General features: G+C 50.2%; 1 protein-coding gene across 1 annotated transcript in view; it reads left to right on the top strand.

Moving 5' to 3' along the window:
- Positions 1-616: 616 nt before the first annotated feature.
- XKR6 (XK related 6) overlaps positions 617-18,869 on the top strand; it is a 174,076-nt gene continuing 155,823 nt past the window's right edge. The window contains exon 1 of the mRNA XM_063423170.1: positions 617-1,438. Coding sequence (XP_063279240.1) covers positions 717-1,438 — 722 coding nt within the window. The 5' untranslated portion in view covers positions 617-716. The remainder of the gene's footprint in view (positions 1,439-18,869) is intronic.

The following is an 18,869-nucleotide window of genomic DNA, read 5'->3' as shown; positions in this document are numbered from 1 at the left end:
GAAAGAGGGCAAGGCTAGGTGGGATTTTAGGAAGAAATTCTTCCCTGTGAAAGTGTTGAGACCTGTGAGGACAGAGGTTGTCCAGAGATTCACAGAATAAGCTGAATTTGAAGGAACCCACAAGGATCACCCAGGCCAACTCCTGGCCCTACACAGGAGCATTCCCAACAATCCCACCCCGTGCCTGAGAGCGCTGTCCAAGTGCTGCTTGAGCTCTGTCAGCTTTGCTGCTGTGACCATTCCCTGAGGAGCTCCTCCGGTGCCGTCACCCTCTGGGATCAGAACCTTTTCCCAGTATCCAACCCAACCTTCCCCTAACACAACCCCAGGCCATTCCCGGGGCTCCCGTCCCGGCTCAGCCCGGAGCAGAGCCCAGCGCCTGCTCCTCCTCTTCCCCTCACGAGGAAGTTGCAGATCGCCGTGAGGTTCCCCCCTCAGCCTGCCCTCCTCCAGGCCTCACCCCCGCCAGCTCCCCGCGCCCGCTCGGACGGGGCACGGAGCCTCGGTACCCGCGGCACGGCGTGTGGAGGGCGCCGCTGCTGCCGCCCGCGCCGGCCCCGCCGCCGGTCGCTGTCGCCGCCAGGCGGCCCCGGCCCGTCCCGCGCACCGCGGAAGCGCCGCCCCCGGAAGCGGCGGGCGGGGGGAGCGGGCACCGGGGGGCAGAGCGAGCGAGCGCCCGGCGAACGGGCCGGGGACGCGGCGGCGGCGGCAGCAAGATGGCGGCCAAGTCGGATGGCGGCGGCGGTGGCGGCGGCGGCGGCGGCTTCGCCCAGCTGCACAACCTGGACGAGGCGGCGGCGGCCACGGGCGGCGGCGTCGGGGCAGCGGCGGCCGAGGTGGCGGAGGAGCCGGGCGCAAGCAGCTCCTTGCACATCTGCCACTGCTGCAACACGTCGTCTTGCTACTGGGGCTGCCGGAGCGCCTGCCTGCGGAACCTCTTCGGGCGGGCCGCCGCCACCGCCGCCGCCGAGCCGCTGGCCCCGCGCCCCCCCGCCGCCGCCGCCGAAGGGCCGCCGGAGGGCGGCGAGGCGGCCGAGCGGCCGTGGCTGGACTGCCTGTGGATCGTGCTGGCGCTGCTGGTGCTGCTGGGGGATGTGGGCACGGACCTGTGGCTGGCGCTGCACCACTACGGCCGGCGGGACTACTTGTGGTGCGGCCTCACCCTGGCCTTCGTGCTGCTGCCCTCGGTGCTGGTGCAGATCCTGAGCTTCCGCTGGTTCGTGCAGGACTACACGGGCGGCGGGCTGGGCGCCGTGCAGGGGCTCAGCAGCCGCGGGCCGCCCATGATGGGGGGGACCGCGGGCCGGCGTGGGGGACCCGCCGGCGGGGTAGGAGGAGCCGGCGGCACCGCCACCCCCGGGGCGCAGCGCCTCTGCAGGATCTCCGTCTGGGTCTGGCAGTCCGTCATCCACCTGCTGCAGATGGGGCAGGTCTGGAGGTAAGGGGCGGCCGGGGACTCCGCCGTGCCCGCGGCGGGGCGGGCGGCGCGCTGGGTCGGGGACCGCGGCCGCGGAGGGGCGGGAGCGGCGGCTGCGAGCGCCCGGTGCGAAGGGGACATGGGGCGGCGTCAGCCCCTGGTCCAGGGGGGATGTAGGGCACTGTCACGTCCTGGTTTGGGATGGACGAGGGGCAGCGTCACCTCCTGGTTTGAGATGGACGGGGACAGTGTCACCTCGTGGTCCAAGGTGGACGGGGGTCAGTGTCCCCTGTGGTCCAAGGTGGGTCACACGCGCTGGCCCAGGAGGGGCTGGTGTAGGTGGTTGTTAGCACCTGGTTTGAGGCGGATGTGGGTGACTGTCAGCTCGTGGTCCAAGATGGGCATGGGTCAGTGTCACCCGCTGGTTTAAAATGGGTCACTGTCCCTTGGATGAGGTGGGGAGCTCTCAGCTCGTGGTCCAAGGTGGACGTGGGTCAGTGTCACCTTGTGGTCCAAGGTGGACATGGGTCAGTGTCCACCTCCTGGTTCAAAGTGGACGTGGGTCACTGTCAGTGTCAAATCCTCCTGTTTTGAGGTGGATCAGTGTCATCTCCTGGTTTACGATGGGTCAGTGTCATCTCATGGTTTGTTGTGGGTCAGTGTCCCCTGGACAAAGTGGGGCAGATGGGGGTCAGTGTCACTTCAGTGGGCAGAGGTGGGTCACTGTCCCCTAGCTGAGATGGACGAAATGGCCATCGCTGTAACCTCATGGACTGAGGCAGATGTGGGGCACTGTCATCTCATGGCTTGAGGTGGATTGCTGTCCCCTGGCTGAGGCAGGACCGATGGGGGTCAGTGTCACATCAAGAGGTGGACGTGGGTCACTGTCCCTGGCTGAGGTGGGGCAGATGGGGTTGTTGTCAGCTTGTGGTCTGAGATGGACATGGTCTGAGGTGGTGGTGGTCAGTGCGGTGCTCCCCACGTGGAGAAGAAGGGGAGATTTGTGGGTTACTCCAACTCTGAGTGAGGAGAGACCCTAAAGGAGGAGAGATTCCCTCAAAATGAGCCTGGGGGGCTGAGGTGGGGGATCTGGGGATCATTGTCACCTCATGGTCTGAGGTGGACCCTTGCCAATGCTCCCCATGGTAGAGGAGGTATCAAGGTCCCCCTTGTGCTGAGGGGGAATTTGAGTGTAAGAGAAGTTCCCCCAAAATATGTCTGTGGGGCTGAGGTGGGAGGAGTGGGATTGGTTGGTACAAGCAGGACATGAGATGGTGCTCCCCACGTGGAGATTTGGGGTGACCCCTTCTTTAGTGAGAGGAGCCCCAAGGAGAGCAGAGATGCTCCCCTCACGTCAGTGTGTGGGGCTGGGGAGAGGGGAATAGGGCTGCTGTCACCTCACAGCTTGGAGGGGACACAGTTCTGTGCCCCCCATGGTGTGGGATGGAAAGGATTCTAGCTCCGTGGGAATGAGATGGTGCTCCACACACATAGGGCAGGATGGGGAGGGAGATCATGCAGCTGTTCTTCCCTTCAGGACAGGCCTGGGGCTGGGGTGACCCTGGCAGTGGCAGCGCTGCAGAGGGAGGTGCTGTGGCCCTGGGGGGGACTCACCCCACCAGCCCCTTCCTGGAGCCGGGAAAAGACTCCATGGAATGCAGGGGCTGCTCCAGAGAGGGTGTGCGGGGGGATGGACCCGTGGCTGCCATGCACTGGGATGTGCTGGTTGCAGAGGATTGGTGTCCTCCTGGCACAGACCCTGTAGGGATGAGGGTCTCATCCATCCCCGAGAGCCTCTCCCCAGCCAGCGGAGCGGGAGCGGGAGCTGCTGGCTCGCTGACTCGCCCTGAACCGAAGGAGCGGGTGGTGGGAGTGGAAAAACGCAGCGTGATGCCTCGGCTGTGGCTTTGGAGAAAGGAGAAACCTCGGTGGGGACGGCGGCGGTGGGGCTGCCGGTGTGAGCCTGAAGGTCAGCGATGAGGGACTGTTCCCTGCGGGAGGGAGAGGTCCTGGGGTGGAGGAGACACTGGCTGGAGGACGGGTCTGCGAAGTGACCTCGGGCTCGGCAGGAATAAAAAAGCATCTTCCAGTGCAAGCTGGAAATTACGTTATCCTCCCCAAAAAGAGAGGTGGGAGGAGGCTGGGAGGGATTCTCCAGGATGAAAGCCTGTGGATGCAAACACTGCCACAGAGATGTCGGGCTTACGGAAAGAGGTGGTGTAAGGACAGCTGTAAAAACCCGGCGTGGCCCAGCATCCCCTGAGCTGGGTCGTGGGTTGGTAACGTGGAAGGGGTGTGAGATTTGGGGTGGGGGCAGAGGGGCAACTCTGGGTTTTGTCGTGGGGGGGTGGCTGCACCCCCTCCACCCCATGAATGGTCAGGCTGTAGGGAAGAGGCTCCAGATGGGGGTCACTTGGCATTTGTAGCTTTCAAAATAATCCTTAGGGATCAAAGATTTTTATTTACCCAAATTTTTTTGAAGAAGCCGCGGGGTGGAAGGGAGGGGATCTGCGTGGGAAGGGTGCGTGAGATGTGTACGTAGGAAATAAGCCCATGCAATCATGCAGTGCAACAGCAAATACATATTTCTTCTGCATCTTCAATGTCATTTGTGCATCGTTCAAAGCACATTTGTTCTCAACTTCTGCTTGGGGGTTTATTCTATTTTTATGGGGTTTTTACGGCCAAGATCTGGGCTGGGGGGTGGCGGGAAGGGGATGTCTGCAGGTGGTGCGTGCGAGGATGATGAATTGGTCCGCGACCCTTTCTGCAGCTTCCCCTGGTACTCCCAAGTGCTGATCCCATCAGCAAAAACAGTTCTCAATGCAGATGCTCCTCTGGCAAGTTGGATTTTTCCTTTCTTGGAGTCAGGCAGAAGAAATGATTGTGTTTTAGCTGTGCACAAACACCCCATGTCGTGGCACGCTCGAGTGAGCGCTTGCGGAGGGGGATGCTGAAGTGATGCTGGCAGGGACAGAGGGGGTGCATGTGGGGGACTGATTTTTGGCTAATAGGAGGAAACAATGCTCAAGCTGCCCAGACTTTTCCCTGCTATACTAATGCAGAGGAAAAACACTTGCTTCTGAGATTGTGCAGAGCTGGGAATGCTGAAGGGGACTGACAAGGCATGCTGCAGCCCGGATCACGTTAGGTGAAATCGGGGAGCTTTCTCTCCTGTTGATCTCTAATGCCACCAGTGCCCAGCTCCTGCTCTTTAAGGCACGCTGGACAGCGTGGGGCCAACTCCCAATATCTGACTAGAACCAGAATTAACTTCCTGGGATCTGTGGAGCAGCCTCCACGAGGGTGTCTTTTCGCATTCCCACTACAGCTGTTGCCAACACCATTAAAATTAATCTTGGATGCGGTGATGGGGCTAATACTGGAACGCACTGGTCTGGCTGCCTGTGCCTGCGTGCTGGGGAGAAGTTCAGACGTGGGGACAGAGGAGGAGAACCTAGGACAGCGTAAGTTCAGTGCGTAATGCTCCGAGCCTGGTTTCCTGTGGGATCACGGATCCGCGCTGCCGCTGCATGGAGCGTAAGCGGGCTCGTACCTTACGTAGGGGATGTCGTGGGTGTTGCTCAGCAGCTGGGAGCGAAATCGTGGAGAATTGGAAGTGGGGGGTTGGTTGGAGTAGTACAGGGATTCTCATCGTGAATACGTTAGGTAAATCTGTGTTTGGATTTTGAGGGATGACACAATTCCTGTGGCGGCTTCTTCTCGTAAATACTGGGAAGACTCGCCAATAAGATGGTGAATAAATAGCATTTTATGGCACAAATATAAATATACATCAGGATCTTATTTTAGCAAGGCTGTCTCTTCATTTTGTCAGGATTGTGGGAGAAGGAGCTTCTTTTGGAGCAGTCTGGATGTAGCCTTTGTTGTTTGTGTCGTATTCAGAGGGTGGATCGTGACCAGGCAGGAGGGCTGAGGGGGCAGTGTGAGTGCTGAGGGGGGGCTTAGTGATATTCCTGGGGTTTTGGATTTTTTTTTAGTTCAGCTGGGATCTGAAGGATGTGTTAATACTGTCTGTCTATAGTGGCTGTTGGAAAAATAGTAAAAACATATGTGTGTGTATAGATATATATTTTTTGAATTCTTGCTAGAAGTAGTCTGATCTCAAATGGATGCCAGCAGTCTGATCTCCAATGCCATTCCCACCAATAAAGCTCAGCTCCTGGGGTTTTTACCTTCATAAACCTACAATATTCACCTTTCCTCTCAAATCTTAGATTGTCTTGAGGACTTGAAAAATTCATCCAGACTATCCAAAAAGTGAAGAATGCCAATTGAGGCATATTATGCTCATTAGAGAGGTGCTGCAGTGCAAGCTGCCAAGGGCTGTTCCTTGAGGAAGGATGCTGTGGTTTTGCTGGAAACAGGATGAAGACAGGGTTGTTGCTTTTCCTGGAGCTGTTCAGCCGTGTAAATTCAGGAGAAGTTTGGCTATCTTGAGTTGTTGCACAGGTTATATGAATGACAGGAGTGAACTTCCCTGTCTGATGTACCTTCCCTTAACCTCTGCTGGAAGTGGGTTACTGGGTCATGGATGCTGCCCTGGAGTAGGGGGTTTAGAGTGGAAAGTCCGATCCCTTGCGTTGTGCCGTGCTATTAAAGCAAACATTATTGGATTCCATTGGATTAACGGGATGCGGAGCTGAGCTAAAATGAATGCTGACCAGCTGGAAATCTGTGTCTGTAAAACTCTCAGTGATGGTGAGTTTTGGGAGATGAATGTGCTGTTTATGGGGTTTGTTATTAGAACAGATTTGAATACAGATCTAGGGGAAAAACATTCTCTACAAGAAACCCAGCAAACCACAACAACCCTTGTCACTGTTGTGACATTAAAAATCGTCTTGTGTACGTACATGGTGAGAAATTCCTAACATTTAGGCAGAGAGTTGGCATGTTTTTTATTAGTGAAAAGACCAAATCTGTGAGCTGTTCGTCTTCGGAGGTGGAAGGATGAATCAATGGGTTTAAATGGAATATGTGGCATTTAATGCCTTTGTGTTGAGTGGGTTCAGACTCTCCTAAAACACTTTGTCTGGGATGAGCTTTGTGAGTTAGAGACACATGATTTTGGATAGTTTAGAAATACAGACAGCTACAACTCTGAAGTTCTCTGCCCAAATCCCTCAAAGTGGGAGCCACCTGCTTCTCAAACAGCCAATGAACCAGAAGCTGATGCTGCCTCCTTGTTTTGGTTTGGGATGTTCAGCTCTGTAGAGCCTTTCTGTAAATTTACTGCCTTCCCTGGCACGTTGGAATATTTTTTTCAGCTTTTCCTGGTTAGCTTGTCTGGCAGCTGAGTTTTTCCTTTTAGCCAAGTTTTAGCAGCTTGCTTTTATAGTATGGAGTTTTGTCAGCTTTTGACAAGTTGGCAGAGGGAAGACATTCTGGGATAGATGATAAATATGTTCTCCCTACAAAATCAGGTCTGGGGTATAACTTTTTATATTTTTTTCCAGCGAGGTTGTCCTCCCTTCCAAAAAACCTACCCATTCCACCCCTGTTTCCACAGGATCTCCATGAGGAAGTGCTGGGCTGTGGGTGTAGAGGTCCAACAACATCCACAGAGCACGTAGGTTGTGAGAGAGTGGAAATAATAATAATAATCATAATAACGATGGAAAAAGGGCTTTATCCCTTGAGAGGGGTCTCCATGGGTGGCAGGTGGTGGTGATGCTCCGTGTCTTGTTGAGTGGTTCCCACTAGAGGGGGTCCAACCACAGATGTTGGAGCGGATCTGCTGGGCCAGCCTTGGGAGGGCAGAGATTTCTCCAGACCTTTCCTTGGCAGGAATACTATCCTGCCCTGACCTGCTGGGAACCCCCCTTCCCATGCAACCCAGTGTTTCTGCAGACAACATGGCTTGGGCAGGTGGGGAGTGGGATTTAGAGGAGAAACTGGAGTTTGGGTTGCTCTTGGATGCTGTTGAGGAAGAGCTTCGTGGTGCCCTGTGGCTGGGCAGTGACAGCAGCTCATCACCCCCCTGCCCTGCTTTTTGGGGAGGGGGAAATGGAAGCAGAACTGCTTGGGTGACCTGACTCAGTTCTTACTGAAACCAGCATAAAATTTCCATGGCTTTCAAGGTGAAGACACCGATCAAGGTGTTTTGGGGACAGCATCTCCAGGAGTCCAAAATCTGGAAGGGAACCCAACTGCTTTGAAGCTGGATTGCAGGCTGCTTTCCTAAATGCTCCCACCCATGTGGTCCTTGACCACAACATCCCTTTTCAGCTGCTCAAGCTGAAATCTAGGCAAAACAGCTGTTTGGTTTTTTCCCACTCTCCCTATGGCTTTATCTCTAATTCCAGTGGCAGCCTGACAGTGCCTTTCTTGGTGGAGGGGAGGCAGGGTGCCAAGGGAAGGAGGAAAGATGGCTCACCATTTTTTGTGTGTTAAAATTCCAGGCTCTGTATTTTCCACCTTTCCAGACACTTCCATTTTGCTTTCAGCTGCACTGAGCCAGCTTTATTCCTTGCAGTAGTTCTCCTCTGCGAACAAATGTAGGTTATTCAGGGAGCATTTCTTTTAATGAAAAGGATGGAGGAAGAACTGATGGTGATAAAGCATCTCTTTGGAGGAGAGCTGCTTGCTCTGCCTTGAGACTGCAAGGAACAGAATTGGGACGTCAAACATGTAATTCTCCTTGGGGAACGAAGGTGAGCCTGTGGAGAAGTCTGGATCCCTGACACAACTTCACTCTGTACTCATTTTGCTTTATTTCCCTTGAATCCTGACTTGATTTTTAGCACCTGACTGTAGTGAAAATCAGCAGTAGTACAAGGCAGTGTTTTAACACCTGGAAGCTTTTAGGCAGGAGGAATTGTGAGTCAGAGTGAGGCTTTGCTTGAGAGAAAATTAAATTGTAATTAAAGGCGTAAGCAAAGAACATGTGCCAAATATTGTCACTTCATTGACCCACCTTCTTCTGATGTGCTGGGATTCAGAATGATGGCCAAGCCGACTGTGATGCTTTAGGGCACTGAGATGTTTTTCCAGACAGGATCCCAAAAAAATGGGGAAAGAGCTTTCCAGGGGAGGAGGATCTTAAGAAAATCCTCCAACCTAGCAGCAGTCTGATGGAGGGAGGAACACCTTGTATTTTTAACCCTGTGGAATGGAATTGCTTGATCTTTGCAGGTACATCCCCTATCCTTTGGGCTTCAGTGTCAAGGATGCTCAAAATCTTCTGGACTGTGGGACTGAGCATTTAGCTGTGTCCCAGGAGCAGCCCGTTGCATCTCTCTATGGATGGATTTTTATTTTTGTATTTTTTTTGTCACTCTCTCCACTTGGGATTTACATTTCCTACCACCTTGCATTCAGTTTCAGCCTGTGTTTGGTTATATGGAAATGCTGTAGCAGAGGAACCCCGTTTACAGTGCTGAGGAGGAGTCTCAGGAGTTGCTATTTGTCTATCCCTGAACAAATTTCACTGATGGACTTTCGCTATTTCAGTATAAATGAGTGTTTTATTCTTTACTTCCATATCTTGAACCAGGAACAAAATCAAATCTTGGCCAAGAGACAAAAAAGTAGAGCAAAAGGCCATCTCAAATGTGTCCCCAAAACTATAATGGGACTTGAAGACTGCTCTGCTCCTCGCGTCTCCTTTTTTTGGAAATCTGTGAGAGCTCAGGTTCACCTCTGAAATGTTCACAGTCTGTCCTTAAGTGACTTCAGCTGCACAGAAGATCTTTTGCAGAATTGGCAGCTTTGTCCAAACCTTCTGTATCCAAGCCCAGAGCCTTTATCCTGACTTCCTCTTCCTCTGCTCCATTCTGATTTGGTTTACCTGCAGCAGGATTTTGGCATCCTAAAGAAATATCCCTGTGTTATCATGGAATAGAATCATGTCACAGAACGGTTTGGGTTGGAAGGACCATTAAGGTCCTTAAGGACCATTCAGTTCCCCCCATCCAGACCCCCTTCCACTATCCCAGGTTGCTCCAAGCCCCATCCAGCCTGGCCTTGGACACTTCCAGGGATCCAGGGGCAGCCACAGCTTCTCTGGGCACCCTGTGCCAGGGCCTCCTCACCCACACAGGAAAGAATTTCTTCCCCATATCTAACTTAAATCTCTCCTCATTTTGTTTAAAACCAGTCCCACTTGTCCAATCACTATCTGTTTGTGCAAAGTCACTCTCTCTCTTTTTTATACATCCTCTTTAAGCGCCCCCGTTTGTACAGGATGAGCTGAGGGAACAAGCATCATCTCCCTGTCCCAAAATCCCTTGGGAAATACGACTAAGGAATCTCTCCTAAATGCTGCTCAGTGCTGGTCAGTGAATGGGCACTAGGAAAACCAGGCCTGTTGTGAACAGCTGTAAATGGACACTGCAGAGGTCTCAGCTCCTGCTGGAAATTTGTCAGCTGCTGAGCTACATCACCTTTTCTACCTTCACACGTCTGCTTGATGTGGGAAAAGTTTCCTATAAAACCGCCACCATTTTGGCAGAACTCTCATTAAAAACTCCTCAGGAGCCCTGATGCAAAAGACTCTGGCAGCTGGAGCTGCCTTTATCAGTTTCCTAATTAAGCCTGTGGGAAAAACCCAAACCTGAGTGAGGGAGGATCATGTCCAGCTGCCAGAACCTCCCTCAGCTCGTGGGGTTCTGTGGGGTTTTCTGTAGGGGCAGGGAGCAGGATCATATTTGGCTTCTGTGATGGACACTGGTCATCACAACTCTAAAAAAATGCATGAGAGATGAGCTTCCCCATCCTTTCAGTGGGGTGGCTCAGGATCACCTCCTAAAGCAGGGACATGTCACAGATCCCTGTGAGTTTAAGGAGTTCCAGTCTCTGGGAAAAATCACCATTCTCCCATTTTCTCTTGTAAAAAAAGATCAGTTTAACTCCTCATGCTTGGATCCCCCACACAGGCAGCCCTGGATGACAGGATGGCAGAAATACATTGCCTGATCTACCAAACACAGAAGACAGCAGTAAAGCACCAGGAGTGGTTTTGGGTTTGGGATTGGAATTCATCCCAGTTATGTCTAAGCGAGGGAAAAAAGAGCAACGGAGGCCGATGTTGTTGAAGTAAAAATTGTAAAGAGTGGTATAAGCAGAAGGCATTTAAATAATGTAAACAGTCTGGCATGGGAGGAAGGATGGGAGGCATTCCAGAAACAAAGGGAAAATAGTTTTAAAACATGGCTAAAAATACAGCAACTCTTGAATTCCAGAGATTATCTCAATTAGCACTTTTTCAATATATCTTTACAACAGAATTGTAGGAGTTCACAAAAGATAATGGAGGCTGTGAGATACGGAGAAGTGATATTAATTTGTTTAATTAAAAGGATGAAGGGCTCCCTAAAATAAGATCCACTTATCTTATGTCGCAGGGAAGAGCGGGGTTATATTTGGAAAACTGCAGCTCATGGCACCATAGTGTGGAGAAAGCATGGAGAGAGCCAAAGCTGGGAGGAAGAGCCCCTTCTTCAGCCTCAGCAGTTCCTTGCTCAGTGACTTTCAACAGCAAATCCTTTCCCGTGGGATTTATGTGCTATTAGAGCAAAATGGGATGATTTTACATTTCCAAGAGGATTTTGTTTGATGTTCAGAGAGCAGGAATTGGACGTTTTCGTCCAACAGAAAATCAAATACTCAGACATCAGAGCTTTGAGGGGCAGACAAACATGGTTTAAGCTGGGAATCTGTGTGTGTGGAGTTGTGCATGGATGTGCTTGATGTCCTCTGGCTCCAGAGGTGTGTGGCACATGTCAGAATTTATGTCCACCCTCAGCACTGCGTGTCCATCCCTTGGAATGGGGGAGAAGCATGCATGGATATCCAGCTGGAAGTGTAGGGGGAGACCATAGGGGCCAGGGAGGGGAGAAGACCCTCATGCAGATCTAAATTAAATTAACCCCCCTCGATGTATATTAATATGTTAAGTAGCACTAAGCTCTGTATCCCAGCTCAGCAATATTTTGAGGCACTTTATTGCTTTAATGGAGGGATAAAATAGAACCTGCAATTATAGTAATTTTTTCTAATTGAATATTTTGCTTTATTCTTTCCCTTTCAAAGCATGACTGTAAGTACCAGCCTTCATAAAGCTTTGGAAATATTTATACTTTCCCTCTCTGGCAATGGGTGTAAATAGGCTTTTTCTGGGGCAGACTGTTTGGGTCCCTCATGGATGAGGAGCAGAACAGCTCTGGAGAGCGGTGGGCAATGCACCTTCCTCTGCTTCTTTTAATCGTGGAATTCTGGGATGGTTTGGGTTCAAAGGGGCTCCAAAGATCATCCAGTTCTAACCCCTTTCCATGGGCAGGGACACCTTCCTCTATCCCAGGTTGCTCCAAACCCTGTCCAGCCTGGTCTTGGACACTTCCAGGGACCCAGGGGCAGCCACAGCTTCTCTGGGAAACCTGTGCCAGGGCCTCCCCACTCTCACAGGGAAGACTTTTTTCCCAATATCCCATCTAACCCTATTGTCTTTCAGTTTAAAGCTAGGAAACACTTGTTTCCCATCAGTGGAGTAGGGGAATGTGATGTTACAGTCTCAGTGTTTTCTGTCATCCTGCATGGGCTTGATGTGAATGTCAGGGGTCCTATTCATTAATTTCTTGTCTGTGCAGGGGTAGTGGACAAAACCAGCAGTTATTCCCAGGCCATGTTCTGTGCAAACAGATGAGATCCTCGTTTTCTGCCACCTAAACTGAATTTGGGGAGGAGGACAGGTAAAGCTCCTTCAGGCTCCTCGTGGAGCAAGATGTAGATGGTTGGTAAAGGCAAAGGCTGAAGGGCAGAGTCTTAGCCCAAAACCAGCCAGGTGAGGCAGGGCGCTGACAACAGGGACAACAGGGGATTAAACTCAGAAGCTGATGGTATAATTGGGTGTCAATTGAATTTTTTGAAGTAGCCATTTTCAGTGGCAGCTCTTCAAACCCAAGTTCCTCCCTCCAGCTGAAGCCTCAAGCAGGCAGCAAAATGCAGCTAAATTAACATAATAATTGCGTTGTGCATTCCGTGTGCTGAATCTCGGGTTTAAAGAGGGAGATCTGCTGATACTCCCTCCATGTGATGGGATGCTATCAGTTGGATGCTGTTGCAGTAGCTGTCTCCTCGTCTAAAGGGGACTTTTGATCCAATAAACTGCTTATCTCGTGTAGTTGTCCTTTCATCTAGCGTGGGTTGTGCATGACGGCTGATGGAAGGCGCAGTATTGTGGCTCATTTATGAATATTAATTAGAAATGGAAATAATTTGAAGCAGTGCACACTGACGACTCTCCGAGCACCACGGGCTGCAGAAATCCATCAGTTTTTCCCTCGTGGAAAGCTCACAAATGCAGGGAAGGCACGCTCACGTTGGGGTGTGAAGTCACCACACGGCGTCTGTCACGCCGACACGTCGGTGATGCAGCGGGAGGTCGTCTCAGGGCTTTATTTCCCAGCGTTTGTTACGGCTGGGCTGGGAAGGAACGATTTCCTTGGGAAAAGCTGCAGCAGTGCCTTGCCAAGTCATGTGCATCCGAGCCGGGGCCGGAGCTGGGGGCTGAGGCTGTGGCTGGCACGTGGCTGTGCCGAAAGGCAGCGCGATAAGGCTTCGGCGCCCTTGTTTTAGTGAAGGACATGCTTTGCTCCTGAATGCTTAATCTTACCTTAGTCCTTGTCACCCTGGGCCCGTTGTCACACGCTGACGTAAATGCATCGTGCCACTGACGCCGGGAAAGGCTCCAGCCCCAAACATGATGCAGCTCGCTCTGGGATGATACCAGAGCCCTTCAGGGAGTCTCAGAATAGTTTGGGTTGGAAGGGACCTTAAAGAACTTCTCATTCCAACGCCTTGCCATGGGCAGGGACACCTTTCCTCGTTCATGGTCCATCTCAAAGTCCAACCATGTGCACTGATCAAAGATAGAGCCCGCTCCATCTCACTCACCAGCAGCTCATCCTCAGTGGCCACATCTCCTCTTGGGAGCTTGGCAGTGGCAGGATTTGCCCTCTGGCCCTGAGGTGGGCTGGCACAGCGTGGCTGGTTCTGTCACAATCAGCTTTCTTGGCTTTTGGGAGCTGCCTCCAGGATGCCAGCTGGGAATGGTTCTGGTGGTGCTCCTTGAGGTGAAGGCCTGTAGGTCCCAGGGATGATCCTGTGCTGGTTGAGCCTTGAAGGCAACAGCATTCCTGCCTAGTAGACAAGGAGAAGCCCAGAAGGATGCAACACATCTGAAGGAAAATGTTCCTGTTACTTAAGGTTAATTTTTATTTTCTTATGAGAGTGTGGGTTTGTTTTTCCAAGTTAACAAAGGTGCATCCAGCCTGTCAGAATCAGCAAAATCCACTTCTAGCTTTTGGACATGGCCATCAGATTTACCTGTTTGGGACTAAATTTATTGTATGGCTCCTGTGTGTGCACCAGCAGTGGAGGCCAGATCCCTTCATTGGATTAGACTGTCATTGTCACCTTTGGGGAGAGTTATATTCAGTGGGCCACTTCGGAATTGATGCTTAGAGGTGAATCTCAGGTGAGGAGAGCAGAGAAATGCCAAGACATGTCATAAATCATGGAATGACAGTGTTTTGGGTTGGAAGGGACGTTAAAGCTCATCCAGTTCCAGTTCCACTGTCCCAGGCTGCTCCAAGCCCTGTCCAGCCTGGCCTCAAACACTTCCAGGGAGTTTAGCTGAGACCCAAACACTCGTGTCCTTGTGGACTCATCCTGCTCGGATGCTGCTGGAGGATGTGGTTTGTTGCTCCTGCAGTTTTCCTGAGTGCTTTGCTCTTCAGGGAGGATCCACTGGGGTTAAACTGGGATCACCCTTGGGAGCTCAGGACATGCAGCGAGCCAAAAATGTGCACTTCTGGGGTCACCCATCATCACCCACACCCATCCCGACTCTAATTTGTGGGTTAATTTATTTATAAAACGAGCCAAGTAATTAACTGCTCGCCTTTAAAACTCCTCGGAGCCCTTCGAAGCAGCGCTTTAAAAATGGGTTGATTATTCCGCTTTCTTCAAAGCGCGGGGTATTAGGAAAAGTCGGCTCCTGCAGGCACGATCCTCTGGCAGCCCAGGGCACTCCAGGGGTGCTGTGCCGTGTCACACACACTCAGTGTCACAAATCACTCGCCTGTGAGTGCCACTTGCTCTAAGTGGGGCATGACGGCTGTCACAGGGCCGGCTCCACCATCCGCACCTTCCCTTTGGAATTTGTTCCCTTCCCCCGGCGTGGCCGGGGTTGGGTTCTTTGAACCAGCGCTGGCTTTGCTTTTCAATCGTGAGCTTTAGATCTGGGATAATAAAACATCAAAGTAAACCAGATTGTTGTGGATACAGGGAAAAAAAAAAGAAAATCAGGACACTCAGTAGGACTTCGGGGAGTAATAAATTTGTTCTATATTTAATCTCGTATTTATCGCAGTGTCAGTATGAGACCACTTCATTTTACTACTTTAACTGTAGCTAAGAATAACTGAATCCTTGAAATATTGAGAAAGTGGCTAATACCTGGTGGTAGCTGATGGGATCCAGCTTTAATAGTTATTGATTGGCTTCAAAAAGCTCCCAGTAATATCACATCTGAGCTACTGTATGTTGGGAGTTCAAATCCTATCAGTTATTTAAGATTAGAAGTAATTGTAGATTTGCAGCTTAATCATCCCTCAGTAGGTGAAGCCAGCCAGGACTTCAGGTGTCATTTATAATTTTGCAAAAAATTATGGTTGATCTGCCCTGGTTTTATTCTGGGAAAATCATGGCATCCCTGAATTCTGATATTCTCCAGCATTTCCTCGGCTTGCTCTAAAATTGGTGTGGCTTTTCTGAGGGGGATGCAAAGCCCAGTTTAAAATCTGTTTGTCAGGCGGTGAACACAAGGCATAATTTACCCCTGTAGGGTTGGTCTTAGTGCTTGGTCCTTTCTCATAGAGCCCCATGTCTCAGAAAGGGCGGAAAAAACCCACATATCCTCACAGGAAAATAAAAATTATCCCTAAGTAATGGGAATATCTTCCATCCAGAAAATCAGGAGAGCAAAAAATCTGATTAAACATTGCTTTTGAGTACTATAACTCTGCCTGAGTAACCTGGCATTCACCTGTGCTTCAGCAATGCTTCAAAACAGCACCTTTAATGATGCTTTATTACCATTTGTATTCTTAGTCTTTGTTTTACTGCTCTGGAGTTTCATAATCCCATTCATCAAAACATTTGGGGTTTTGCTGTTCCTCCCTGGTATGGCATGTTGCACAATTAGAGCTTTGTTAAAGGCTCTCATTATTTTTTTGGTTGTGATCAAGCTCTGCCTACAACGAACACTGAATTTTCTGTTTGAACACACAGATCTCCCTGTAATTTCCTGCTGCTCTTTTCACTGGGAACCGTCTCTTTGACATTCCTGGGAAGTAACCAATTTTTCATGAGTGAGGGCAAATCATTTCTAACTCTTTTATTTTTCTTGTTGATGTTTAAGTTTGTTCTGAGAGGAAAAAAAAGCCAATTTTTCCAATTTCCTGCAATTGTTAGGAGGGAGCAGCAGGGAGTTTGAATTCAGGGTTAAGTTGAATTTCTGGTGGCTTTGCCAAATTCTTTACCTGGGACTGGATTATTTCCCCCTTTTTTCAGGGGATTAGGGCATTTATTTGTGAAGCAGCACTCCTAACAAAGGTGTGTGAGGCACTGGGAGGTTCACACCTCCTCCATTTACTTTGAATTAATTGCCTTTGCTACCCTGAATCTGGTTTTTGGGGAAAATGGTGAGGAAATTACACGTTTAATTTGGAATATTTATTTTGGAATAATTCTGCGGAGGAATTTTAAGTAAGAATTGATGAGTGAGGATATACTATCCAAAAAAATTCAATATTTAGAGCTGATTTCCACTTGGAATCTGGGTCTCACTGGGGCAGAAAGCTGTTTAAGGATCCTGACTGCTGGAGGAGCCAGGTTGGGATTGGGGAATTGTGCTTGGTTGGGATCTGCTGCTGGGTGTGCTGCTGTGAGGCTTGTAAAAGACCACAGCACTAACTAAGAATGAAAATGAACATATTTGTGATCTTTAAGTTCTTTGGGTTCTTCCAACCCAAACCATTCCATGATATTTAGAGTGGATATTCTGCCTCTGCTCCTGCAAAAGGGTCCTTGCCTTGCTCCCACTTTCCACTGGGTATAGGATTCAGTGGTTGTGTGAATTAACTGAGGACTAAGCTTAATTAGGCTGCCTTTATTGGTTGCATTTGTATTCTTCCTGTCCTAAATCCTCCATGAAAACAACTGCTGGTCGCTCAAAATAGGAATCTGCATTCTTAGGAACAATTTCACCATTGTAAAACTGGAAAATTTTATCGTTCTGACTCCTTTAAATATACTTAATTCTTTTCCAGTCCTTTTTCCAAGAGCAGACCTTTCAGGAGGACACTAAATCTGTGTTAACTCTAAGGGCAGGTTTGTGTTCTTGTTTGTGAGGCAGGTGGGACTCTCTGATACCTGTCAAGAGCTCTGAGATGAGGTGTGTCATGTCCTTGTCCCTTAGCACTGTCCCTCATCTCTTTTCTGCTCTTTACCCTTTTCCTTCTGTGGAAGTGAGTTCAGCTTTTCACAGAATTCTTGAATTATAGAATCACTAGGTTGGAAAAGACCTGTAAGGCCGTCGAGTCCAAACTGTGACCAATCCCCACCTTGTCCCCAGCCCAGAGCACTGAGTGCCACAGCCAGACCTTCCTTGGGCACCTCCAGGGATGGGGACTCCAAACCTCCCTGGGCAGATCCTTCTAATGCCTGACCATCCCTTCAGGGGAGAAATTCTTCCTGATGTCCAGTCTGAACTTTCCTGGTATAATTTGAGGCCGTTTCCTCTTCTCCTGTCCCTGTTCCCTGGGAGCAGAGCCTGATCCCTCTGGCTGTCCCTCCTGTCAGGAGTTGTGCAGAGCCAGAAGGTCCCTCCTGAGGCTGCTTTTCTCCAGGCTGAGCCCCTTTCCCAACTGTCTCTGCCATTCCTCATCCGACCACTGCTCCAGACCATTCCCCAGTTTGGAATACACTGTTTTCTTAAGTATTGTTGAAGTTGGTTGAAGTGTTTTATTTGGATTCTTTCTTGTCCCCAAACCCAGGGGTTCTGTGCAATCAGTGCCTTGAGTTGCTGTGGTCATTTTTGCTTTAAAACTGAGCATCTCCAGGGTTGGGCTACTCACTGCATTTATGGAACTGAGTGGCAGAAACCCAGGAGCTGCAACTTTTTTTTAACCACAGGATCAGAGAATGGCAAAGCTTGGAAAAGCCCTGTAAGAAAAGCCCCAACAGTTCCTCCAGCACTGCCAAGGCCACCACTGCCCCATGTCCCCACGTGCCACATCCACACAGCTTTAAGAGCAGCACCAGGGATGGTGACTCTGCTGTCCTGGGCAGCCCCTTCCAAAGCTCCACCACCCTTTTGGTGAAGAAATAGTTCCTAATTTCCAGTCTGAACCTCCCCTGGCAAAACTTGAGGCCATTTCCTCTCATCCTGCCACTTGTTATGTGGGAGAAGAGACCGACCCTCACCTGTCCCCTTCCTCCTGTCAGGTAGTTCAGGCTTCAGAGTTTCCTTTGATCCATGTCAATTTTCCTGGATCACCTAAGAAATGGGATACCTGTCCCAGGCTGACTCTCCCTGCCCTTCAAGCATCATCTGCTGGGCGTACCTCAGTAAGTTTCAGGTTTTTGGAGCTTGGGTACCTTTGGCTTTTTAATAAAAGACAAGATTCATAATGGAAATGCAACTTAAAAGCCTGACAAACCAAGGCTGGTTTTACTAAAAGTGATGTTACCTGAAAAGCTTCAGAATGTTTCAGAAAAGCTTCCTCACAGGAGAAGGGAATGACCATGAAAATTCACCATCCCAGACATAAAATTTGCTCCCACATCCTTTTGCCCATGATTCTCATGATAACACAGAAATTATTTGCCCATTAAAGGGTATCTATTACTCCTCCTAATCATAGGAATAGAATTAGAAAAAGGAACTCCTGCTTTAAATGAGGCTGTTTACCCAGTTCTGTGCTGTAGCCGTTATTTTCCTCTATGCACTTTCCCATTCAGCCACAGCAGTGAAGTGTCAGATCCATCTGAAACCTCTGGATTCAGTCAGCAAAGTCAGCTTTTGTCAGTTTATGATCTCACACTCTTTTTTCCCCCCCACAGGAGTTCTGTTACCTGATAAAGTTGTATCTCTTTGGGTCAAACCAGTGGGATTACCTAAATGAGGCTGTTTGCTCCGCCGTCCTTCCCCGACCCGACTCTGCTCTGCCTTTGATGGGGGCCCTTCCTGGGGTGTCCTGCACTTGTTCCACCGTGCCTTTGGTGAATTAAAGAAGTAACTCCGTGTCCTGAACGGTTCAGGGCTCAGGGTGACAGGGATAACCAGCTTTTGTGCACGGCTCCCTGTGATCCGTAATAACTGCTGGAATGAAAGGAACGAACCACAAAGCAGCAGCAATGTTTG

This window comes from Prinia subflava, chromosome 2 (genome assembly GCF_021018805.1).
Source record: "Prinia subflava isolate CZ2003 ecotype Zambia chromosome 2, Cam_Psub_1.2, whole genome shotgun sequence".
NCBI lineage: Eukaryota > Metazoa > Chordata > Aves > Passeriformes > Cisticolidae > Prinia > Prinia subflava.
Note: the sequence above shows the minus strand (reverse complement) of the source record. Positions and strands in the feature narration are given on the sequence as shown.